Source organism: Crocodylus siamensis, chromosome 4, assembly GCF_052110815.1.
Source record: "Crocodylus siamensis isolate JL-2025a chromosome 4, ASM5211081v1, whole genome shotgun sequence".
NCBI classification, from domain to species: domain Eukaryota; kingdom Metazoa; phylum Chordata; order Crocodylia; family Crocodylidae; genus Crocodylus; species Crocodylus siamensis.
Genome location: NC_143398.1, coordinates 237165826 through 237192782, shown reverse-complemented (window position 1 = coordinate 237192782; position 26957 = coordinate 237165826). Strand labels below are relative to the sequence as shown.

Here is a 26957-nt window from a genome sequence, read left to right as displayed (position 1 = left end):
CAAAAGTAGCATGGCTTTTATTACTTAGATCGGTGGCGCTTGGCAGGATCTCCACCAACTGGTGTCTGAGCAGAAGCTCATTTTTTTTCTAGTTGCTCTGACAGCTAAGGTGGGGTAAAGAGGCACCTTATAGATTAACTAAATTGGGGATGCATAAGCTTTCATGAGCCGAAGCGCATTTCGTGAGAGGGTGGGAAGGGACACGTGCAGAGTGTGGTTTACCTCTGGCAGAGTTGAGCTGCATTCGACATGCCGTGAGCGATCGCAGTTGCTCCCCAAGCACATCCAAGTGCGGTAAAAGATTAAAGGGTCAACCGAGCAGCAATGTGCATCTTTGATAGCTGTGTGCCAGAGCAAGTAATGCAGCAGTCGTACACTAAAGTAATGAAGGATGTGGAGAAGCTTGAGAGAGTCCAGAGGAGAGCCACGCGCATGATCAGAGGTCAGGAAAACAGACCTTACGATGACAGGCTGAGAGACATGGGACTTTTTAGCCTGGAAAAGCGCAGGCTCAGGGGTGATCTGATGGCCACCTCTAAGTTTAGCAGGGGTGACCACCAGGATCTGGGGGAACGTTTGTTCACCAGAGCGCCCCAAGGGATGACGAGGTCGAACGGTCACAAACTCCTGCAAGACCGTTTCAGGCTGGACATAAGGAAGAATTTCTTTACTGTCCGAGCCCCCGAGGTCTGGAACAGCCTGCCAGTGGAGGTGGTTCAAGCACCTACATTGAACACCTTCAAGAGTAAATTGGATGCTTATCTTGCTGGGATCCTATGACCCCAGCTGACTTCCTTCCTTTGGGCAGGCGGCTGGACTCTGATCGCCCAAGGTCCCTTCCAGCCCTGATGTCTATGAAATCTATGAAAATGGGTTCATTCACAGCAACTCTGGGAAAGCTGAAGAACTAGCTGTACGGTGGTGGGGGGAAAGCTGCACAGTTTAATAGACAAAGCCGAGGGCAGCATGGGAAGTCCCTTCCCGCTGGTGTTATAGCACTGGTGCGGCAACTCCAGCTGCGCGGCATTTGGGGCGGTCAGGAATTGAGTGCGAGGTCTTACGTGCCATATTTCCCTGTTGCAGCAGGAACAATAGAAGATGAACTGATTCGGGGCGAGACAAGAAGTAATCCTCGTCCTCGTCCTGGGGAAAAGCAGAGAACTTAATCGTTTCTAGTCACTGCTGTTAGTTTTAAAGTGCTTGTCACCTTACAAGCTGCTCTAAAACTGGTGTTCAACTTTTAAGAGCAGGGACCAGCTGTCGAAACTGGGGGGAGAGAAAAGAGCTGTCCTCCGTGAGCAGCATCTGGCGCAGGGGAGAGGAGCAGGAGGGCGCTGGGAAGGGGGTTGGCAGCACGAGGGGAAGGCAGGACAGAGGGAGGGCTGGGCTCTGCCGCTTGCCACGAGCCAGATGTAGTCACTTGGGGGCCATCGGTTGAGCACCACTGCTCTAAAAAGTAAGCTTGAGAAATCAGTTCATGTTGTCTGCCACTTAAATGGCATTTGGTTAATTGGTAGCGCTCTTCCGCAATCTGTTTGGCGTGATAAAATCACGGATAATGACTTCTGCCAGTTAGGAAGAGCATTAGCCTGAATTAGATTGAATAGTAGTATCAAAGGGGGGATGTGAAAGTATATGAAATAAATTAGGGATTTTTTTTTTTTTTTTTTTTTTTTTTTTTAACTAGATAACTATGAGCAAAACCTTGTGGCAACCTGAACAACAGGCTGGCTGGTCCTTGTGGGACCTGTCAAGCCAGTGCCTTGACATCTCATATCCCTTTTGGCTGTAGCCTTTTAAGCGGTCTCTTGACTTAAGCCCTCATCCTGTGAGGAGCTGAGCGCTCCTAGCTGATGCTGGCACCGGCGTGTCGAGTTGAGGGCTCTCCGACAACGGCATGGTCGGCTTGACCGTGAGCCAAACCGCTTAATAAAGACATGATGTTACCTAGTGATGTACTACTAATTAAAACCAGGGCTGGCTGTGCTCCAGTCCGATGTCTCAGTCCCTGCTTGCTGGGTTTGTGCTGCTGCTTGAGCTTGCCCCAACGCTAACCCCAGGAAAGGACCCAAGGGTGGGACCTAAGCATGGCCGTGCAGCACATGGGAAGCTCGTTAGCGGGGGCTCTTTCAAGACCTGGCTGGACAAAGCTTGAGTTGGGGCTGGGGCTGCTTCGGGCAGGGGGCTGCACTAGATGTGACCACCCAAGGTCCCTTCAACCCTCATTTTTCTATGATTTCTATTGCCCGCTGCAACAACACACAGACACACACCAGCAGCTGCCCCCCCCCCGCTTGCTACCATTACAGACACAACGGTCCACGCTGCCCCCGCTCACAAAGCTCCCCAGGGGGGAACAAACACCCCAGGGGTGCAAAAGCAGAATCCCTGCTGGGGTAATACATGCTCAGGCCCCCCCCCCCCGCCAAAAAAGATTACGCCACTTGTTCTGGTGGAAGGCAGCATTACCTGTTGTGGATCCTGTTTTTTCACAGGTATCCCCAGGCCGCGCACTGCGGGGCTGGCTTAGCTCATGTGGGTGGCGAAGCATGTGGTACATATGCCAGCCGTGGCCCTTGTGCTGTATTCAGAGCCCATCATAACAGGCCAGAACAAAAAAAAAAACCAAAAAAACCCAAAACCTTTCTGCAGGTGTTACTGTTGGTGGCCTGTGTGCCCGCTTTGTGGAGGGCGTCTTTTTTTAAATCACCTTGCTAAGGTTACTGTGGTCACCAAACTAATGCTCATCTTAGCCTAGACGATCTGTGGCTCAGGCGTGACAAAGCCTTTGTCGCACCCATGCAGGAGACGTGCTGATACCAGCATGACACCCCCCCCCCCACCGCATTTAAAAATATTAGGTGACAGGTGGCCTCGGCTCCGTGGCACCGCATCCAGCCCCTCGGCAGCTTGCAAACGTGGCCCGGGTCTCAGCCCCGCTTTGCAACCAAAAAAGGCTCACAGTAGCTTCCAGCTGTGGTTGTGCTTCTACTGCTGGAAACACGAAGCAGGGATGTCGCAACAGCATTTGGCCGCCAATTTGGCCAGCCCAAGGCGGCCACACATGACCCTGAGCTGTTTTCCACTTGCTCGCTCATGCGGGAAGGCGAGCGGCTGTCAGGCTGCATCAGGCTCACAAGGCCGCGGGGACGCAGCAGCCCGTGTGCGTCCCAGGGAATCACAAGGGAGGGCAGAGATGGGTTTGTTTGGGTTTTTTTTCCCTAGCAGGTCAGGCCCCATGTTCAGTGCGTCTTCACTTTAATTCGGAGGCGAGCACCGGCGGAGGGTGTGGGGCTGGGGGGCTCCGAAGGAAGATGCTGCCTGACCTGAGACGCGCCAGACAAAAGCCAGCGGCAGGGCGTGCTGGCTGTCGGCTAGGAGCAGACGCAGCGGGGCAGCAACGCTGCGCTCTGCGGCCCTGGCTCCCGTTCCTCACCGAGGCCTGCACAGGCTGCGCATGGGGCTCAGGCTGCCCAGTTTCCAGGGACGCGAACGGGCTCTGCTGCAGGAGGTGAGAGTCTTGTTTGGCGGGTGGTGAGAGGGCGCTGCCGAATGCATGCTGCGCACAGGCGGCGCGCCACGCGGGGGTGTTACTGGGGGGGGGGCCACCCTCCACAGCCTGCCGAGCCCGTTCCTCTGCGCCCTCCCCCGCCGCTCAACTGCGGAGCTTCGTCCCTCTCCCGGACGCCACCGGGCTCCGTGTGCCTGGCCTGCCAACCGCCGGGGGGGGCCCCGAAGGAGGTCAGCTTGCCCTGAGCTCCCCCACGCCCGGCTCTGGGCAGCTGGGGAGTAAAGGCACTAGGCATGGCAGAGAAGTACTTGGTTTACACACACACGTATGTACGTGTATATATGCGTGCGCGTGTGTGTGTGTGTATGCATGTGTGTATATGTATGCCTGTATATATGTGTATACACACACACACACACACACACACACACACACACACACACGGTATATATTTGTGAGTGTGGGTGCATGTTTGCACAGCGGTCATCCTGATTTACGCTTGCTTTACCATATTTCTGGTCCTGTTCGCAGGACCAACACCTGTCCCAGCCACACTCCTCTCCCCCCTGGAAGAGCGTCCTCACCATCACCCCGCACCCATGAACAGAGAGGGTGCTGCTTGTCACACTGCCCTAGGCCTGGGCTCATCTTTGTAAGAGCGTTTAAAAAAGAAAAAGGTGCTGTCCAAGACATGGCCCATTTAATGAACCCTGGGATACTTCCCGTGGTGCAGCAGCAGGTCTATGAAAACCCAGCTTCCTGATAATGTTGTATTGAAAGCTTTGGGTTGCACCTGAAACCTTTATCACGTGAAATGGAGGAGCTGGGAGACAACCCAACTTAAAGGTAACGGGCAACAGACAGTTGGGCTTGACCCTTTTCTTGCTTTCTTTCTGAGATGAATGAAGCAGCCAAGGAGGGTTGTGCACCCAGGCTCCCTGTGCATTTGAAACTCTATTTTTACCTGCTTGTGTTTTCCTGGGTGACAGGGCTTGCCAGCAAGGCAGTAGCTAAGAAAATGTCAAGACAAGTAAAAATCTGACGGGTGGAAAGGGGTTTTAACCCGGTCTATTTTGCCTTCTTCTGTCTTAATTTACCTTTGGAAGCCTTCATTCAAATCATCCCTGGCCGTATATAGCACCATTGGTGTGAAGCTCTGGTGTGGACCCAAGGAAGCTGCGGTTCCAAGGTACGCCGCAGTCTGCAGAGAGAGATGTAATTCATCTCATCTTCATTAGGGTTGCACTGGTGTCTGTAATTGGGGCTAATCTCCAGAAATTTATCCAATATCGCTGCAAGCATTTCAAAGGGAAAACTCTGTTTGTAGCGCTCTGGCCATTCAACGCTTTAGCAATTCACTGCCAGCAAAGATCTGAGGTTCAGTTAAAAAAATGTGAATACAAACTGCTGGTGGTTTAGATCCTCAGCTTCTAGACACTGGGTCTTCTCGTGCTTATGTCTCATAACGAAGTTCAGGAAGTATGGTCCAGGTGAAACTGCTGTCACGTGGGTGCATACTCAAAGTCCTTAACCAAGACTCATTCTCCCACTGGAAGGATACAGCCAGTGGGGCTCTGTGGGGGTCTGTTTTGGGTCCAGTACTAGTCAATGTTTTCTCTAATGACTTGTGTGCTGGAGTAGAAGGTACTCTTATTAAAACTGCAGTCAGGAGCAAACTGTGAGGAACTACAAGCACTTTGAAGGGCAGGATTAGAATTCAAAACATCTTGAGACATTGGAGAAATTATCTGAAATAAATAGGATGCAACTCAGTGACAAGGTCCATGCTTCAGTAGGGGTAATCAGATACACAACTACAACGTGGGGAATGATGGGCCCGTTAGCTTTTCTGCAGCACACAGGGTGTGGGAGGTGCAGTGGACCATGACATAAAAAAACCCCAGAGTTAACACCCTCCTACTGTTACAAAAAAAAAAAGGAAAGAAATACCATACTGGGCCTTACAAAGAGAAGTGTTGTATGCAGGCAAAGTTAAGCCTCCCACTCTGCTCAGCACTGGTGAACCTTAGTCCAGTCCTGCACTTCAAGCAAGATGGACAGTAAGTGGAAAGAAAGATCAGAGGACATCAAAAACAATCAGATCTAAAACCTGTGACTTAAGAGCTCAACCGCATTTGCTTAGTCTAGAGAAGACCAAGAGGAGACACAATAATGGTCTTCAAGCATGTAAAAGGTTGCCACAGGGAGGAAGATCATGAACTGTTGTCTAGTTCTGCTGGAGATAAGACAAGCAGGAATGAGCTTATATTGCAATACGGGAGATTTATGTTAGACATAAGGAAAACCTTCCTAACAGTAATGATAGTTCAGCTCTGGAAGACATAGGGTGGGGGACAAGGGTTGTGGACTTTTCATCTTTGAAGATTTTTAAGAACAAGTTATTCCTAACAAGAACAAGTTATTCCTAACAGACATTAGGAATAACTTCAGATATAGTCGATCCTACCACAGGGTGAAGGGAAAGCACCAGAGGACCACTCAAGGTCCCTTATTTTTTATGATTCATTGCCTTTATCTGCTGAATTCAAGAGCCCTCATCTAGAGGGGGTCTTCACCCCTTGTGGGCACTTCCTCATCCTGAGCAAGTCACCCTTGATATGTCTCTTGCTTACATGAGAGAGATTGTGCTTCTTTCATCTCTTGCATGAAAAGGTTTTCCAGACTGCGAATCATTCTTGCAGATCTTTTCCAGCAACCTTTAAGTGTGAACACAATAGTAATGATCTCTTGCCAGGGGTAAATAAAAATCAGGATGGATGAGGTCACGACCCATTTCCAGAGGGAAAAGCGAGTCAAAACAACGAACATGATTAGACGTTGCTTTTTCCTGGCAAGCTTTCTGCAATTGGCTATATAGCACAATCTGCTCAGGGCAAAGGGACAAAACCAGCAAGGCGTTAGGGAGCAGTCACAACTGTAATGCCTTGCCTTCTGCCAGCGGCCTAGCGCAAGGGCCATCCGAGTCATCTAGCACTGCTTCAAACCCAGCCGCAGGGAGGTACAGACATGGATTCAGGCTCTAAGCAGTGGCCTCTACCACTTCTTGGGCACTCAGAGAGGGATGCTTGCTCCCACTCACACCTGCCAAACCTACTTCACAGTGGCTGGAGGTGTAGCGCCACAGCCATGTTTCTGGGGTTGGCACGTGTGACTGGGAACAGGTAGCCGGGCTGTCCTCAAGATCCTCCTTCTCAGCGGACAGCAGTGAGACAGTACAGATGTACCTTAAAAACCTTCAGTTATGGATCAGAACCAATACACACAGCACTGGGTTAAACGTGAGCCCCATGTCACCAGACTGCTTTTGGGAAAAGTCTTCCCTTGTATGTACTAGGCTGTTACAGCCGCTGCACTCCTAGATTCGTCCAGTCGGAAGGGACTTGCCTGACCTTCCACAATTACAGAAGTCATGTATCAGTCACTAAAGGAGGGTGTGATTATCACATACTCTTACCATCGTTCATACTAGGACCACAGCCCTGAATCTTCCCACCCCCACCTCTGCTCTTCCCTCAAGTCATGCACAGCACCTAATTCTGCAAACTGGATGGGGAGAAGGCTCTACCTCCCACCCAAGTCTCAGGCTCTTAGTTTCAGCCCTAATGACCTTATGGCCCGTCAGTCCCAAATTCAATGGCAGCTCACCTACCTGGCTTCATCTCAGCTGTCTTCAGCTCATCCCTCCAGCTCCCTAGTCCTTCAACCTGACTGGCATCCAAACAGCTGTCCAACATGGGAATGGCAGACTACTTGTCAATGGCTTGCATTCCCCTTTCCCCCTCCTGCTTGCTTGACAATCCCCGCACTAAATTAACATGATACATTTGAGGCTGTCACTATGGGTGCAGTTACTAATTGTGCCTTCATAGTCCTACCTTATATGGGTCTAATATGATCTACATGGTTTTAGGAAAGTTGTAAGCAGCAGGCCTTCACAACACAATTGGTACAGGGAATGTCAAAGAACAGTGGACAATACTCGAAGTATTATATATGCACAATAGTTTTAATTTTCTTTATATAAAAAGATCCTAAAGATGGCAGAACACCTGTATCCTAGTTTTCTTACACATATGCTTCCAACACCCATTTTCACAGAATCATACAAAATGAGGCTTGGAAGGGACCTCAAGAGGTCACATCTAGTCCAACCTCCTGCTCAAAGCAGGACCATCCCCATCTATATCATCCCAGAAGCTAACATCCCCCTAAACACTTGCAATGGCAGAGTCTCAACCCTGAATTTGGCTTAGTCACTCCTTCCACCAGGATGTGTGTGAAGCTGCAATATGGCACTTAGTTGGCATGTTTAATGTATCTGAAAAGCTTGGGTGCAAAGAGCTCCACAACAGAGTCCATAAGCACAGGCAACAAGGCCATCAGCACACAGGTAAGTCCAGGGGTCAGACAGCGCAAGCATGGCAGAGCCATTTGTCCTTCCTGTGCAAATCCCAGCCTTTTGTCAATGACCACTCTTGTTTTAAGGGCTTCTCCCCACTGAAGAGGATTCCATCTTCCATTCAGGAAGCCGCAATAAAGTCAAGCAATTGTTGAGAGCAGTCCCGTTTCGTACGATGCGATCAATCAATTGTACCGTTGCACGACTTGTTGAGCTTGTTGAACGTGAAATCTAAGCTATGCGTAGAAATAGGCTCTCGATAAAGGGGATTGGATGCCTACGAGCAAATAAATTTTAAAAAATCAGAAAACAACACAAATAGAAAAAAATCGGAATAACAGATTCTGTGATACAAAAGCCAGTGTAGGCCTTTGGGCAGAGGGACATTTGGAGGGGGGGAGGTATGTGTGCGTGGACGGCTGGGGGTGCGTGTGTGTGCCACCTGGCATCAAGAACTCAATTTGAGCTTCCACCTCCAAGCATTACAGCACTATACTAGACCTCAAGATTGGACAGATGACTGAGGAGTGCTGTGGTTCTGCCCTTATGCAAGCTGTACCAGAGGCATACAGGCCTCATTCTGGTATAGAGCTGAAATGAATTATACTGGAAGATACATAATTTATCAGAACATTATCCTCAAACACATTTATTACAATAATGCCTGAGCTTGTATTATGTTGGGCACCACAGAAACCCAGAGTAGACTACAGTCCCTGACCTGGAGCTGTTCCATCCGACGGTACAAACCAGTCACTGGGCAGGGGAAGAGGTGAAACACAAGCAGAGAGAACAAGCTGATGCAATAAAGGGTCTGCTAGTTCACAAATTTGTTTCATAGTTTCATAGTTTCTAGGGTCGGAAGGGACCTGAGCAGATCATCTAGTCCGACCCCCTGCCATGGCAGGAAACAATACTGGGGTCAAACGACCCCAGCAAGGTGTTCATCTAACCTCCTCTTAGACACCCCCAGGGTAGGAGCCTGCACCGCTTCTCTTGGAAGCTGGTTCCAGATCCTAGCTGCCCTGACCATGAAGTAGCGCCTCCTGATGTCTAATGTAAACCTACCCTCTGCCAGCTTGTGACCGTTATTCCTGGTCACTCCTGGCAGTGCTCGGGGCAACAGGAACTCCCCCAATGCCTGCTGGTCCCCTCTGACTAGTTTATAACAGGCCACCAGATCCCCCTCAGCCTTCTCTTTTGGAGGCTGAACAGGTTCAGGTCCCGCAGCCTGTCCTCATAGGGCCTGCCCTGCTGCCCCCTGATCATACGAGTGGCCTCCTCTGGACCCTCTCCATGCCCTCGACATCTCTCTTGAAGTGTGGCGCCCAGAACTGGACGCAGTACTCCAGCTGCGGCCTGACCAGTGCCGCATAGAGCGGGAGGATCACCTCCTTGGCCCTGCTCGAGATGCATCTGTGGATGCATGACAAGGTGCGGTTGGCCTTCCTGACCGCGTCCCCACACTGCCGGCCCATGTTCATCTTGGAGTCAATGATGACCCCCAGATCCCTTTCCGCCTCCATGCTGACAAGAGGGGAGTACCCCAACCTGTAGGTATGGTGCCAGTTGTTCCTCCCGAGGTGCATCACCTTGCACTTGTCTGTGTTGAAACCCATCCTGTTCTCATCCGCCCACCCCTGTAACCTGTCTAGATCTGACTGTAGCCTGTTGCATCCTTCCAGTGTGCCCACCTCCCCCCATATCTTAGTGTCACCAGCAAATTTGAACAGGGTGCTTTTTACCCCCTCATCCAAATCACTGATGAAGATGTTGAACAGTGCAGGCCCGAGGACCGAGCCCTGGGGGACCCCACTGCCCACGTCCTTCCAGGTTGAGAAGGACGCATCCACTACCACCCTCTGGGTGCAGCCCTCCAGCCAGTTGGCGACCCATTTGACTGTGAGGGTGTCTACGCCACAGCCCCCCAGTTTCTTAATGAAAACGGGGTGAGAGACAGTGTCAAAAGCCTTCCAGAAGTCCAGGAAGACTATATCCACTGCTACCCCTGCATCTAATGATCTGGTGATCTGATCGTAAAAGACCACCAGGTTGGTCTGACAGGGCCTGCCACTGATGAACCCATGTTGGTTGCCCCTAAGCATGCGGTCTCCTGCTGGCCCCTCCTGGATGTGTGCCAGCATAATTTTCTCAAACAGCTTGCCTAGGATCGAGGTGAGACTAACCGGGCTATAGTTTCCCGGGTCCTCCTTCCTGCCTTTTTTGAAGATGGGAACCACGGTGGCCCTCTTCCAGTCCTCTGGTACCTCTCCCGAGCACCACGAGTGCTCATAAAGTTGTGCCAGGGGACTTGCAATGACCTCGGCCAGTTCCTTTAGGACTCTAGGGTGGAGATCATCCGGACCGGCTGACTTGAATACATCCAACCCCTCCAGAAGCTCCCTAACTAAATCCTCGCTAACCCGTGGCCCAGGTGTGCCTCCCCGGGAGCCCGAGGGGGGCCCAGCAGGGAGGTGGCTGTTCTGGTCCGTACTTAGGAAGACGGAGGCAAAGAAATCGTTAAACATGTTAGCTTTGTCGTCTGGTGTGACAACCAAGTTTCCCATCGCGTCCTGCAAGGGCCCCCACAGTACCCGGGACCTTCTTTTTACCCCCTACGTATTTAAAAAAGGACTTCTTATTGTCCTTAATCTGGGAAGCTAGTCCCAGTTCCATCTCCGCCTTGGCCTTCCTAACCACCCCCCTACATCCCCAAGCAACTACTGAATAGTCCCCCCGGGTGATGACCCCTTCTTTCCATTGGGTGTAAGCCTCCTTTTTAGCAAGGAGACATTCCCGGATGCTTTTGGTGAGCCACGGAGGCTTGTGTGCTCTCCTGCTCCCTTTGATCCTTGTTGGGATTACCTTCCTTTGGGCTTGGAGGATCCTCTCCTTAAGGAGCGACCACTGTCCTGGGACACCTGGCTCCCCTCCCCTCCGGGACCTCAGCGCTTCTCCAACTATCCTCCTTAGCTCGTTGAAGTCCACCCTCCTGAAATCTAGGGCCGCTGCCTTACTGCATGCCTTTGCCACTTTGTGCTGGATGGTGAATTCCAGCAGGCGGTGATCGCTGTCGCCCAGGTGGTCGAGCACCTGCAGCCCCCTCACCAGGTCATCACCCATGGCCAGCACGTGGGCAGGAGGCATTATGTTTAACTGGAAGGGGATTCATTAAAGAGATGAAAAGTGACAGGTGAAGGGACATGGAAGGAAAGGAGCTAAGGGGACAGGACAGGGGAGAAAAGGGGTGGTGCTGGAGCAAATGGCCAGGCAGCACAAGGCACACCTACGCCTAACGGGGCAGCCAGACTAGGACCCAGACTGGGGCTATGCACCCTTTCTGCCAGGGCAGGATTTTACCCAAACCCTTGTATCACAAATGCTCCTGTAAGTTTGACCCCCTCCACCCTTGTCCGTGAATCTCCACAGGCCTTTTGCCAGGTGTCTTCCCCATCCCCCATGAATTCCCACACACCATTTCGTATCTCGCCCGGGAGCGTTCGCTCTGGAATTTGGCAAACTCCCGTCTGTCGTGGATGGTGACGAGCAGCTTCCAAATAGCCAGGAGGACAATGCCGATCAGCAGGATGCTGCCTACTACTCCCAGCAAGATTGTCAGGGCATCTGGGGCAGAGCTGCATTCTGGTAAGGACAGGGAGAAAGAGAAAATGAGTTGTAATGTGGGACATACACAAAGCACAGCCCCAGCTAGGGTGACTGAAGCATTCCAATGGGGAAGCAGACACACAGATCACAGCCTCGTTTGACACCTCTGTTTGCTCCACTGACTAAAGGAATTACTCCCAATCTGCACTGACAGAACAAGAACTTGATCTCGGAGTCCTTCATGTAAACTGAGAAGTTAAAAAGCTTTTCAAAATCAAAGATACATGACATTCTGGTCCCATTGAAAGCCAGGGCAAGACTCCCATTGTGCTGGTTTTTGCCCACTTATTGCAAATCCACTTACAATAACGGGTGTGATTTTATAATGCTGGAGGATCCTGGGCAAGCCCAGGGGGTTAAAAATTTAGCACAGCTAACACAAGCTGCCTGGGGCAATGGACATTTCAGCTCCCAAACAGCACTGAGCATGCATACAGGAGGCGAGGAGGAACTTGAAACAAGTATGTTAACTAAGACCTCATCGATCTGACATGTCACAATCAGCGCTGCTATTTCATAAGGCATAAGCTGCTGCCAGACCAATGTCTGAAGTCTCTTGAGGCCAGTCCCATAATGGCTTGCATGTCAAGATACATGCATCCCACTAGCAGCTACAGTAAGGGGGTTTCTTTGGTAAAATACACTGCGCCCTTTCTCTTTAATAAACACAGTGATACACACTGTATGCATCTAGAACCACAGATGCCTTTATCCCTCTCTGGAGAGAACAGTAGGGACACTCAATGGGTGAGCAGACTTATTACACCGGGCCAGCATCAGTGCATGTTGTAACAGGAAGAAACCAACAGGTGCTCTGGGGCTTTCTTAATGTTCTCAGCTGGTGCCCCTCCTCTGAATCTGGCTGGCTTGGTGAAGGCATAGGGCTATATTTGCAAAAGCAAAACCCCGCAGACATAAAAAGACGTTTCTGATTTGTTCATTCCTGGTGTGCGCTGCAGCGTGTCAGTCACTTAATACTTCAGAGATGACATTCACAACTTGATTAAAACATTTCTCCCCAATTTGGGGTACTTACAGAAGGGCTTTAGCTCTCAAGCCAATGCATTTTAAAAATCACCCAGATGCTTTTGCTCTGTTCAGGCCTGGCTTTAAGTCCAACCAGTGCAAGTAACTGTCTGGAGATCCAGGCATTTAGGGACTCTGTGTTAACTCTGCTGACAGGTTGGACCAATTCTACAGTGGAGTGAGAGACTGATACAACACATCACTTCACCTTTCTTCTCTGGTAATGGTGCCATCCTAGGGACCATTGTGAGGGTGTCTGGTTTCTCCCATGTGTCTGGATTTTGCTGGTTATCACAGGGGGATGGGAAGACATTTTTTTCCTTCCTGTTTCAGGTGCCAGGGGGCTTTTAGCCTTCCTCAGAAGCACTGAGTATTTAGGTTGGGGATTTTCACCAGTGCATGGGTATGCTGATATTCCTGCTGGGACTAAAACCTGGAGGTGCCTGGTTAGAGGGTCTCACCCCTGTGTTCAGGGTCAAACCAATCACTATATTTGAGATCAGGAAGGAATTTTGCCCCACGATCAGACCAGCATGGACCCTGGAGGGATTTAACTTCTTCTGTAGCAGAAGGCACAGCCATCTCCCGGGATCTCTCAAATGTATTTTAATGCTTGCTGCGGCAAGACACTGACAGTGCCCTCATCCCCTAGCTGTGCCTGTGGCAGGTTAGGGTGTTCTTGGTGTCTGGGGGCAATGTGCCTTGTAGCTGTATGACAGGGCTGTCTGTATGGTTTTAAGAACAGGTTAGATGGTTATACATGGCCTTGTATGGATGGTCTTAATAAGGATGATCCTGGCTCGAGTAGGGGGATTGGACTAGATGCCCTCTTGAGGCTCCCTCCATAGGTTTGTCACACTCTCTATCCACTTCCATGTCTTTCCCTTTCCCTTGAGCTACCTCAAGAGCTGTGTCCCACACTTTGGGGGTGTCTGGACGAATGTGTCACAATTACAGTCAGGGCTTGTGTACACCCTTGTGGTAGTGGTCCTAGTGCACATACATGGGACTGGATATGTCTAGCCCATGTCCTCCCCACCTGAGTGCACAGTCATGCTCCAGACTTGGAAGTCTGCCACTGAGGCTGCTTCTTGGCTTGTCCCTTTGTGTCTGGTACTGAGCCTTCAGTCCTTGGCAGGCCAAGGCACAGGAGATGAGCCTGGAGCAGCCTCTGTATCTAAAGCAGGAGCCATCCTCCCCAGGACCTGCCGCTGCAATGACGTGACAAGCTCCTGGAGTCCCCGTGCCTCTGTTTCCTCTGACCTCTTTATTTCCTGACCCACCCTTGCTCTCCTTTTTGGTGCCCATCTCCAGAGTGCTCCTGCTACTCCAGTACAGAAACAAGTGCTGCCATTTTACAGGGAAGCAGATAATATGTCTAAGAAAAGGCAGAAACAAGGCAGAAGGCACCTGACAGAGCCTTTCTACCCCATTTTGGCAGTCTCCTTATCAGGGCAGGAAGACCTGTGAAATGGCCTCGTGTGGCAGCAGAGGTGTGCGGGCAATAAGTCTAAAGTGGCTACATTAACATCCTGATTAATTTATGAGAGATGAGTTTCATCTGTAAGGTCAGCTTTGATTGACCTGCCTGCCCCCCCCCCGCAAAACTCCCCCCACCAACCCTCCCAAAATACAAACTCCCATCATTGCCTCGAAAGTCTGTTTTGGAAGCAAACTCAAGGTCTTTGCCTTGCCCTACACCTGCTAGTGGAAAATCCTTAGCTTCCTACCAGTCAGTGAAGTTCATAGGTAGCCTACCTTCTCTTGGAAGTAAGGCATTATATATTAAAATAAGAAATAAGAACGTAGTACAACCTGGCTCTTTGAGGACTGTGAGGTTCGACTTTCCACTGGGAAGTTCCAAGTAGGTGAACTTCATCACACAGTCATTCACCGGGTAAGCACACAAGACCGAGCTCTGGTCATCTGTTTCTGAAACGGAACAAAGAACATACTTGAGGGTCCTTCAGAAGTGCACAGGTTGGCGGTTCCTGGCAGAGGAGCCCAATGCATCGAAAACACGTTAGACGGAGTCTTTTGCGAGAAGACATCTCTTGCAGAGTGACACAACTCTTGGACATTTCAGTTCAGCTGGTTTCGTTCTGCGGAAAGAAAAGCCTCAATCATCCAGAGCTGGATGTGTTTTCTGGAAGTATATCACTCTGGGGACTTTGAATTCTCGTAAGTACTAAGGGCTTCCTGTTGGTACGCATGGTCCACATTACAGAACAATTTCAGAAGAAACCATTAACACTGGGGAAAGTTAGGGAAGAGGGGAAAAACCCACAACACAAACTATGGTGCCTTAGCTTTGTGTCTACTTTCCTGTCTCTTATAGATACAAATCCATCGATATAAAGAAGACGCCTGTCTGGGTTTAGCTTATTCATATGAAACCAGGAATGAGCACAGGTTTCCAGAAGAAGGTTGTGTAACTCAGAACCTCTGAAAAAGCGCTTTGCAGTACGGCAGTGCTTCCCTGCAGATGCTGGAGGGAAAAATAAAACCAAACCCGAAACAAAAAGGAAGCTTGGAAAGGAATGCAATTTGGTAGGTATTCGTGGGAAAGAGGGATGGTTTATTGGAACAGCGAAAACAGACAGAAAAATAAAGTGATGGAAGGATGTGACTATTTAGCGTGGTTATCCTTCAGCGATGACTGAGAACTGCAGAAATGCCTATCAAGTTGCTCCACCTGCCTGCACTTCTATCTTCTCTCCCAACTTTCTTGTCCAAGTGTCTATACAGCCTAGGATCTTTGAGCAAAGGTTGTGTCATGCTGTGTTTCTGCAGTGCTGGGATTTCTAGGCCCAGGCATAATATTAACTGTAATTAATGATCCTGCATGAAATCTTTTTTAAGACTGGGAACTCACACTCAGTGGTGCCTGTAACACAGTGGTTCTCAACCTTTTTTTTTTTGAGGCATTCCTTGGTACCTCTTTTTTTGCCTACAGAAAAATAATGGGGTAGTTTTTCCAGTGCAAAGAACTCAAAGTCCACAACTATGGACTTCAATTTGAAATTTCTGGGTTTATCTTGTGAATCGTTTTTGTAAATTTAACATCGTATGGCACCCAGTGGCACCCTAAAAAGATCTCAAGGCACCCCAGGATGCCGTGGCCAACTGGTTGAGAATCACTGCTGAAACACTAAGAGATGTAAGGCTAATATAAAACTAATGTCCTCTTTCCCTTCACTGCTGCCATCCTACAGTTTGCAAAGCTAGCTGGGAAAAGCCATCAATTCTCTTCCCGTTTTCTTTGCTTCCCCAGCTTTGAAAGCTGTAGATAAAGTGACAGATATAGCCCCATTTTACAAGGATAGTGGGGAACTGTTGACATTAAAAGGGAGATGTTATCAAAGCCGCAATCCATCTCTGCTTGCGTTCCAACCGGGCTGAATTGCTTTATCTCCGGAAATAGTTGGGAGGTTTATTTTTCAAGAGGAAGAAGGGAGGAGGGGGGACAATGAGAGTTAGTGGGAGGGGAAAAGGTGAAAGTGAGGGAACAGTAGGAAATGAGAAGGCTTGTTTTTAGAAGGGCTGTGTCTATGTAGGGTTATTTTTTTTGAATGTGCTAGTGAAGAGCAAGCAGCGTCTTTGATATTTCAAGGGTCCATATATATTTTCTTTAGAAACCACATTGTTTCAGGGAAGTTACAACCTGGGTCTAAAAACAACTGGCCCAATTTCAAATATGCTGAGCTGGACTGACTTCACTCCCAAATTTCCTTGCAGTATTCAAAGGAGAGGTGTCAAATTAGGAAGGTCAAATTCCATTTTTAATTAAAGGTGGTGGATCAGGAGGCGCTACTTCACTGTCAGGGCAGCTAAGATCTGGAACCACCTTCCAAGAGAAGTGGTGCTCACCCCTACCCTGGTGGTCTTCAAAAGGAGGCTAGACAGCCACCTAGCGGGAGTCATTTGACCCCAGCATCCTTTCCTGCCCATGGCGGAGGGTCGGACTTGATGATCAGCTCAGGTCTCTTCTGACTGTACAAACTATGAAACTATAATGTATTTCACACCGTTTCCTCTGCCATCCCAACTAAAATCAATTGGAGATTTGTGTCACAGTTCTCTAAAGAAGTCAGACACCCAAATGACATTGATTTGTAATGAAAGTGGGGCAACAAGCTTACTTGGGCAATCCCAACCATGGCTGTCATCATCATCATCATCATCATCTTCAGTGTCTCTTCTCCCAACATTCAGTATCACTCTAAAACACAAGTGCATTTGTCCTACTGCTGTGTGGGTTTTCATTGTGTTCGCCCTTTCCTTTCTGCATCCTGCTTTCGGTCTCTCTTTTCTTGTCTTTGACCTCCTGTGATCAGTATAATGAATGCCAACCATTTCTACAATACTATCAATGGCACTGCTGTAACCATGAAGCAGAGTGTGTAGACAGAGCTCAGCTGCTTTCTCTTCATGCCTTGAAAACCTATTCTGTCTACATGGGTGACTTTGAGGTGTAATGGCTGCACTATTTCTACCTGTTGCTGTACTGGAGGTACTGATCTGTCTAGTGAAACCACAACTCGGGGATCTCCTTCCTTCCTTCCCTATGCACTTACTTCCCTGGAGCAACTTCTAACTCCTCCGGGCTCCAACTTCATTGCCCATCTGCTAAAATGGAAACATTCGCTACTTCAGGTGTTGTCAGTAGGTTTTAGAGTTTATAGCCAAATGATATGAATGGCTGGAGGAAAATTCCTGCTTCTCAGCTTCATTATTTCAGGCTTTTTGCATGCTCAGGAAGCCAGCATTACCCCTGTTGCACTACTTTCATATTTGAAAGGGTTTCTCTACCCAGAAAGAAAGCAATTTATCCAGATCAATGGCATTTGGGGTTTGAATACAGGAGTGCTTTGCTGGGTTGTTCATACCTGTAATGACAGGTTTAAGACTTTGGCACAACTAAAGCAAAAAAAAAAAGCGGGCTATGAATTTTCATGGTATATTCTTTGTAGAGGAGCCATAATATTTATGGAGGTGCCAGAATTTGGTGTTTGGACATGACGGACGCATGTCCAATGTATGAATGTGTCTGGCAGAAGAAAATATGAAGGTTTTAAGCTTCAACAAGCACTTTTAACCTGGAAGATACAATTTAAGATCAAAACAGGCTCCTCAAGACATAAGAACTGAAGAAGCCAAAAATTCCAGAGCATATGTCTAGAAATCTTTTTTTTTACTTCTTTAACCAATCTTACGTTGAACCTGAGTGTCTTTAATTCCCAATACCTCAGAACCAGAATCAGATGTTCTACTAATTTCTTTTTAAAACAATGACCTCAAAGAAAGGGTGGATGCAACTCCCAAGCACAGCAATATAATTTTAAACTGAAATCTGACTGCTAATTCTTGGGCCCTCAAAACACGAGGGTAGCTTGCAAACCATAAGCTCGACTGCAATTCTATACAAGGTAACCTTACAGAGTGAAAGCAAGCACAAAATCTGCTGGTCCATGTTGTAACACCTAGGCAGGAGAACATGGTCTGAGAGTACTGTTTCAACTGAAACCCATATATTTTCTGGCTTTGAGAAAACACATGCCAGGCCAGTTGTTGGAAAGGGAACTTTTAGCAGTTACAGGATGGAGGGATTTGAAATGACCCTCTCACCTTGCAAATGAGCTGTTACTGTGTCACTAACCCAGCGTTCAACTCTCTGGGTATGTGTAATTACTAATGAGGATGGAAATATTGTTGGAAGAGTCTGCCAAAGGGACAGGTATAAACACCTAAATACTCAAGTTGCTTAAAACCAGATGAAGCATGTGAGAAGACCTGGCAGGAAAAAGCTGCCCATTGGCAGACTGGGAGAAGAACAGTGAAGTGACTGATAATAGATCAGTGAAAAGAAAAGAAAGAAAAGAAAACTAAAGGAAGCAAAATTTACCAAGATCCTGGGTGGAAAAAGGACACCCCTATCTACCCTAGTACAGTACTCCCACCCTTCCACTCCCTGCCCCTTCCTTAACGCTTTATTCTTCCAAGAGATCTAGAAAAGTCATCTCAAAGTTAGAGAGAAGAACCGACTAGAAGAGAAAAAAGCTGTTTAAAAATATCTAGCAAAGCTAACTGTTGCCAAGAAGCACATAGCTCATCAGAGGTGCTCTCTGTAACCTTCAGTCCTAGGTCATCATATACCAGATCTGCCTAGCCAGTGTGGCGACAGGTTGACGTGGCATCTGGAAATCGCCAGCCCTGACCAGAGTCTGTATCTGGGCAACAAGGAAGGGCAAAGCATACCACTTCTGCTGGAGGAGGTCCATAAAGTGGGGTTACTTCCCCATGGCTGGGTACTGGATCTCTGCCCTGCAGTACTGACGCAAAGGGTTTGTCTACACCACGTTGGTAGCATACCTTGGTGATATGAAATCTAAGTATAAATGAAGATGCAGTTAGCAACACGGCTACTCTAAAACTGAATACTGTGAGCAATTGTGCGATACGACTTGGGCAAAGGTTTGGAATAGAACCTTATTCAAACCAAGCAGAAATACCTAGTCAATTAAGACAAATGGTTATTTGCTGAGAGAGATGGAGTAGAAAGCTGCTGTGTTTGACTTTTAAAAGCAACTCAGTGATCTGGGTGTAATGTAATGAAGCAGGTAAACCTAAAGGGTGTGGATTCTGAACTCCAAATCTAATTGAGAATCCAATTCCGTTTCCTTTGTCACAAAATTTTTCAGCACAGCTGATACAGGTAACAGAACAAAGCACGGTAAACAGTTGCATCTAGCGGGTATATTTCAAAAGCTAAGAGATGACAAGCTGAAGGCAGGATAATGAATTATCTTTTCTAAATCCAAGCATGTTTCTGAGGCTTTCTTAAGGGAGAAGTTTTGATGCTGTTTAGAGCAAACTTGGTTCTCTGCAAAGACTGATTTAGTCTCCCAGTTGGTTACAAAAGGTCCCATAGCACTCTGCAGCGCCATACTCACTGAGGACGTCCACACGGGTAATGATTTCATCCTTGCAGTGTTTTTGGCAGGTCTGGTTATCAGCCAGTTTTCCTGAGTTGAACAGCATGCACTCGATGCAGTCCCTTCAGAGAGGAAGAGTTAAACATCTTTCAAAACTGCATGAACACTTGCATGTGCCCCTCCCCATCCCAAAACACATTATCCAAGAAATGACCCATCTCCTCCACAAAAGATATGGACACCTTATAGCCAGGCACCTCCAAATCACTGCACAATTAACCCAAGGAGGTAGATCTGTATATCAACCCTGCAGACCTGGGGTGTTTCCATTTTGGGTATTAGCTTGACTGAGGAAACTGGCTGCTGAACTGGTCTGAGGCTTGAGCAGCGTTTCATTTTGGTGGCATCTGGACTTCGGTTTCTAATGACCATGTCTTAGAGGGCTAAAAGCAGCATTGGGCCCGCAGATGCCATACAAGGTAGAGTCCAGAAATAGTCACTGTAGGGCTGGGCTACATTCACTTAAATCAGCGTCGAACATAATGGCCCATCGGGCCCTATGATCTGGCCCATGGGTCACTAAAGTGACCCAAAGTGCTGGCCTCAGCCTCATGGGTTACATGCAGACACAAACTGGACCCAGTGTTGCTGGAAGCTGAGGGGGCTGGTCCAGGGTCTACGCCCCAAACTCCCTGTACCACATGCACAGCAAGTCCTGGGGCCTGTTCATGCTGCCCATGGTCCACGGGGCTGGACCAGCCATGTGTGCTACAAGTGGCCCTGGGCACTGGCACAGGCTGCAGCAGAGCTATCATGCAGGGCCGGTCTGGCAGGGGGCCACATGAAGCATGCACCCCATCCTGCCCCCGGCACCACATCCACAGTACCACAATTCGCTAGAAAAGACATTATAGGGTACCTATACACATGCAGAGATGCTGCTCCGACACAATGTAATTACAGTGCGTCGAAGCAAACTCAATTAATTGGGTCTGCTGGAACGTGGCAATTAGTGTGCTCCAGCAGACTCCAGTGTCACGGGTATCAGTAACCCCACACTGAAAAATAGTGGCAGAGGCACTTTAACTAAAGCATGTTCATTTAATTAGAGTTGCTCTAATTAAAGCCCCCCCGAGCACATATATAAATGCTCATAAAGAGTAGTTCAGTTCACTGCTGGACACAAAACCACAGGAGATGCCTCAGAAGTTCCAGAAATAACTACAGAGGCGCGCAGCACTAGTGACGGCATTAACTCTGGCAGGTATCTGCTGTGTCGCGGCTTGCACTTCGGCCAGTCTAACCTGAGCTAACCTAATTTCCTGAGCTAATTCTGTAATGAAGACAAAGCACTTGGGCAGCTGGACTTAGGCGGAGAACTGTAGCGCAGAGTGGTGGACCCATGCCTTATGTAGAGGGTTCAAAAAGCAAACAGTTCACTGAACCAGTCTTTAGTGAGCTGTGGGTATGGTACCTTTTAGTGCTGCAGACACCTGGGCAGGTGGGACACTTCTCACACATCTCTCCAAACGCTCCAGGTTCGGTGCATTGACACTTCCCACAGACGCAGTTGCCTCGGCCGCTGCATAGCTGACTGTCGGTTGAGACACACCTGTCAGTCTCTGTCGTGCAGTTACAGTTGTCCCCGATGTAACCAGCATGGCACTTACACTCCCCGCAGTCACACTTTCCATGACCTATAGTTGACAAAAAGAACAAACATAGAAATCATAAAAATCATAGAAATTAAGGGTTAGAAAGGGACCTCGAAAGATCATCGAGTCTTAGCTCTGGGCAGGAATACTGCTGAGATCAAACGATCCCAGCAAAGTGTCCATCCAGCCTCCTTTTGAAGACTTCCAAGGTTGGGGACTGCACCACCTCCATGGGAAGTCTATTCCTGATTCTGGACACCCTTACCTTAATGACATTCTTCCTTACATCCAACCTGAAACCATCCTCTACCAGTTTACGGCCATTGCTCCTTGTCCTCCCCTGGGGCGCCCTAGTGACCAGTTTTCCTCCCAGCCCCAGTGTTTACCCCTTACATACTTGTAGACCAAGTCCCCCCTCAGTCTTCTCTTCCCCATGGGGACCAGTCCCAGACCCCTTAGTCTTTCCTCATAAGGTTTGTCCTCCAGGCCCTTAATCATTCTTGTGAAGATCAGACGTTTGACTCCAAGGAAGTGAATGGACACGACACCAGGGGAAGGCCTGGGGCTGTGATGGGACTGATACTAGGCAGGAAGTGAAAAGGCAGCAGCAGCAAAATCTCTCGCATCCTTCTCGCTGAGTCAAAAGTTGAGGGAAGAAGGTTGTTTGGAAGACAGACCAAAAACCCAGCTAAGTAGCAAATCAGTAGGGGGTCTGACATATAGAAGTTTTTAGGCGTGAGATAGTCTTGCTGTCACCTCCTTCAGCATACAAAGTGGCCTATAAGCAGGCTCGATCACTCTAACTTTGACCTCGAGTGAACCAGTGGTATGGTTTTACTGCAGAATCGTGCAGAGCCTGCAATTACACGGTAACAGCTTATGCTGGTATCATCTGTCCATTATTATTATATCAATAAAATGGTCACGTCTGTCCGTTCCCTTACAACGCTCTAGTTCCATTACGGGCAATGGCAGATCACATGCTGCAGCCACAGCAGTCTGGCTAAACCCCGCTGCCCTCTGAATTTCCTCTGTCCTACGGTCTGAATATTTTTGGCTTCTTGGTGTCTGGTCTTTTTGAAGCGCTATTTCCTCTCCTTTGTTCTGTGACCCAATTAGATTATCGACATTAAAAAGCAAACGTTTACCTTGGAAACCTGAAAGCCCATTTCAACCAATTTCACTAGAATAAGAACAACTCCAAACTTCGGTGCGAAGGGGTTAAGAAATGCTTCGCAGTGCCCGTTTCACTCATTCAGGATTCAAGGCCTTAGACCCATTTCAGCCAATTTCAGTGTAAGAATAACTCCAAACTTTGGTGCGATAGGGTTAAGAAATGCTTTGTGGTGCCCGTTTCACTCATTCAGGATTCAAGGCCTTAGACCCATTTCAGCCAATTTCAGTGTAAGAATAACTCCAAACTTTGGTGCGATAGGGTTAAGAAATGCTTTGTGGTGCCCGTTTCACTCATTCAGGAATCAAGGTTTTAGACACCCTGCAGAATGCACATAAATAGACATCCTGCGATGAGCAAATGTTTCCTCTCTGTTGCTCAATACTTTTCTATACCAAAAGCTGGAGTATGCAAAATTTGTGCAGTAGCCAAAATTTTACTGCTGTGTCAACATGAAGCTCCAGCTAAGCTAAATGAGGAGGAAGTGATATCCTGCTTTTGCATCGTGATTTTTTACTGAGGAAAAAATATGCTGATAATTTCAAGCTACAGACAGTGAGGCATGAAGTCATATTGTTTTTTTAGCATGTAGAAAGTCATCCTTTGTTCCAGGCTGGCCAAACAACATGCTAATAAAGGCTGAATTTATTTATATATCTGCAGAGGCTTTCTAAACGGCCTCAGACTTTCAAGGCAAATCCAGATCCCCCTGTTTCCTGCAAAGGGGAGTAAAGAAAACCCTCTCTGATGATGATTTGAAACAGAAGGGCCAGAAAGGGACAAACCAGCAGCAGAGCTTTGATTCTCCACACCCGCGCTGCTCGTCCAATGCTGGCAAAGTGTCCCAAACAACAGCACTTGAAAACTGGCTTTGTTAAAACAGATGTCTCCATATCCCAGCTGCTCAACAGCTGATCCTTGATGGGCAAATAGTGCCAGGGCACTGGAAGGTGGCGGGTTTGAGCGAGAGGGGAGACAGCAAATCCAGACTGTGGTCAGTTTTCTGGCAGGTCTTATTACAGTGTCAGATTTTCCTAGCATATCCACTGTGGCAATGACTGGAACAGCCCTAGATGCACTTTCGCACCAAGAATGCTCCTTTCCCAACACTTTTCTGCACCCTCAGTTAAAGGACCCTGGCACTGTTGTCAGGAGATCAAAGGCTGTTAAAGACAGTGCTCTCCCATTTCTTCTACAAGGTCCAGGCCATGATAATCCCAGGATCCAAGGAAATGCTGCATATTCTAAGCTACCCTGCCTCCCCAGCCCAAATGACCACGTACCCATTGACATATGGGTCAGTTCGGGGCGGCGTTTGGCACAGGTCAAAGGCAAGGCTCAAATTCATACCTCTGGATCTGCAGGGAGATGCCTTCGCTGTTCATTAGGTTTTCATGTGGCTTTTGAAACTACATCTTAGCAGCGAAAGATGCATAACCATTTCTCTAGCTAGTTCCTCTTGCTCTTATTTTTCTATTGCAGGAGTAAATATCTTCTTCCTCAGCAATCCCTTGCAGTTGAGGATGACTATCTTCCAGGATGGTCTTATCTGTGGGTCTCCTCTGTTGCAACTTGGGCACTTGTTTCCACGCATGGTGGGTGGGTCCAGATTCCTGATTTGGTCCGCGGCATCCTGTTTCTGCTGCTCCTGTTTTTCCATTTCTTGTTGTCATTGTAAAGTTTCAAAGTGCTGAGATCCTTGCAGCACACACTTCCTCCAATTGGGATGTTCCTGCATAATAGTCTCCCACGAGTTGATGTTGATATTGCATTTTTTTCCAAGTTGGCCTTGAGGACATCCTTGAAGCACTTTCTCTGCCCTCCTCTGATGTGTAAACTGGATTGAGCTGGAAGAATAAAACTTGCTTCAGGGGTCTGGAGTTGGATATCCAGATGACATGGTCAGCCCACCAAAGTTGGGACCCAGAGGTTGGATGGTCATCACCTCGATACCTTTGATGTTTGCTTGCGAGAGGATGTTAACGTGGGTGCGTGTATCTTTTCATTGGGTTTGAAGGATCTTCCACAGACAGCATTGATGGTACATCTCCAATGACTTGAGGTGTCTCCTGTTCATTGTCCATGTCTCAGCTCTGTAGAGTAAGGTGCTTGATAAACGATGAGTTTGGTTTTGGATCTGGCGTCATGATCTTTGAACACCTGTTTCCTCAGGCATCCAAAGGCTGCACTCATGAACGACACGTGCCCCTGGTAGCTGGGGGGAGCATGGCGGCAGTAAGCATGGGGCTCCCACAGATGCCCCAGATGTCAGCACCCGGGGAGGGTGGCGAACACGGACCAGGGGTCGGCGACTACCCACAGACGCAGCCGGCAGCAGCCAGTGGGGTTCGCTGAGCATCTGTAGATGCTGGCAGCGGGGGTGGCAAGCAGCGACCGCCTGCAGGTGGCTTTTCATAGGGGGTGCACCGCCATGCTCAGGGGGTGCACATGCACTTACATGCACCCCCTATGCCAGGGATGGACAATTATTTTGGGTGGAGGGCCACTTACTGAGTTTTGGCAAGCCATCGAAGGCCGCATGACAGGCAGCCAGGGGCAGATAAATATTAATTTTCTAAATTTTTTAGGGGCCCTGCAGGCCGGATAGAATGGCTTGGCAGGCTGCATTTTGCCTACCCCTGCCCTACGCATTGCCAGTGGCTGCACTTACATATTGACGCGATGTTGGATTTCTTCGTCGACATGCAAGAGATGGCTTTTGAGGTACAGGAAATACAAAACATTCTCCAGAGTCTCACCATGTATCTGAATTACCAGAGCTGGGGACTGCTCATTACGAGCCTATGGATGGAGGACCGTAGCCTTCTGAATGTTAAGTGTCAGTCCCTTTTTCTTGTGTGCCTTAGTAAAGACTTTGACAAAGTCTTGTACGTGAAGACCTGCTTCTGAGGGAGCACACACTACAGCAGCATCAGTGTAGGGGAGCTTGATAACTGAGGTTGGGATGGTCTCAGTTTTGGCCTGGAGCTGGCTGAGATTAAACAGCTTACTATCTATTTGACACTTTAGCTCAGCTTTCCCTGGAAACTTGTTGGTGGTCAGATGTAGCATCATGGTAAGGAATACTGATAAGAGTGTTGGAGTGATGATGCAGCCTTGCTTAACTCCCATCTTATCCTCAAAGTGATCTGTAATAGATCCATTACTGAGAAACACTACTCGCACGCTGGCACAGAGCAAGCAAAGACTGGTGAGGACTTTCAGCAGGCAACCATACTTCAGGAAGATCCTCCACAAAGCTTCTTGGTTGACAGAGTCAACGGGTTTTGTGAGGTCAAAGAAGGCTATGTAGAGAGGTTTACGTTCCCGGCAATTTTCTTGCTGCTGATGAGCTGTAAAGATCATGTCAGCTGTGCCTCTTGATGCCCAAAACCCACACTGAGATTCCAGGAGGAGCTCTTCGGGAAGTGGAAGGAGACAGTTCAAAATCACAATGATCTTTCTTGTGGTGGACAGCAAGGCGATCCCCCTGTAACTTCCACAGTTGAACTTGTCTCCTTTCTTGAAGACAGTCACAATCATGGGGAATCTGGGATTTCCATCATTTTCATCATTCCAATTGTCAGTTCCTAGCATAGCTTGGGTGATGTGGACATCTTTGCAATCTCAGGCACGAACCATGATGTAGTCAATCAGGGGTCAATGCTTAGACCACAGATGTTTCCATGATGTCTTGTGCCTGTTTTTCTGGTGGACCATGGTGTTGGTGACGGTGAGTTCATGTTCCACATGTTTGGTCAGGAGGATGCTATTGGAGTTGGCCTTTCCTACTCCTTCCTTGCCGATATTTCCAATCCAGAGGTTCAAGTCTCTTTGAACTCTGGCTTTGATATAACCAAGAAGAATAACTCTATCTCCCTCTGGAACATCAGAAAAGACTAGGGAAAATTTGGCGTAGAATTCCTCCTTGGTTTCGTCGAAAGTATCAGGAGTCAGGGCATGTGTGCTGATGACAATGGCACACCAGCTTCTTGCCAGTTTAAGGTGGAGAGGCATGAGGTGCTCATTACTTCCCGTAGGGAACCCATTTACTTGGTTTATGAGTTCATTGTTGATGGCAAAACCAGCTCCGTGAAGCCGGCATGCTCCTTCCTGTTTACTCTTCCAGAAGAAGGGATAGCTGCCTCCATGTTCTTTGAGTTGCCCATCCCCAACTTGCCGGGTCTCGTGCCATGCAGCAACATCAATGTTGTGTCACATGAGTTCTTGAGCCACAACTGCAGCGTGGCGCTCTGGGCATTCACTATTAGGATTGTCCACGAGGGTCCTGATGTTCCAGGTCCTGAAACTGATTGTGTGTCTTTGTTGATTTGGACGACAGTATAGGTGATCCCACCCAATGTGGTTATCCAGTCAGGAAGAAGGTAGGCAGGCTAGGTTTAGGGCATCTTTCCCAGCCCCCTCCCCAAGTGGGTGAGCGCGGCGGATCCCAAAGAGGGCTGCTCAGTTGCAGTTACAATTGTCAAATCTCACTCTTGCCTTGTCCAAGTGCTAGACAACCTTTTTATAACTGCTGTTTTCATGCCAGTTCATGGCTAGGAGCTTCCAG

General features: G+C 48.4%; 1 protein-coding gene across 2 annotated transcripts in view; it reads right to left on the bottom strand.

Moving 5' to 3' along the window:
• Nucleotides 1-7519: 7519 nt before the first annotated feature.
• Nucleotides 7520-26957, bottom strand: part of ITGB5 (integrin subunit beta 5) — a 111018-nt gene continuing 91580 nt past the window's right edge. For both annotated transcript variants that reach the window (XM_090045973.1, XM_090045974.1), the window contains exons 11-15: nucleotides 21033-21255; nucleotides 19577-19680; nucleotides 14439-14555; nucleotides 11407-11573; nucleotides 7520-8208 (exon numbers count right to left, since the gene is read on the bottom strand). In XM_090045973.1, the coding sequence (XP_089902099.1) occupies nucleotides 8113-8208; nucleotides 11407-11573; nucleotides 14439-14555; nucleotides 19577-19680; nucleotides 21033-21255 (707 nt within the window). In that variant the 3' untranslated portion in view covers nucleotides 7520-8112. The remainder of the gene's footprint in view (nucleotides 8209-11406; nucleotides 11574-14438; nucleotides 14556-19576; nucleotides 19681-21032; nucleotides 21256-26957) is intronic.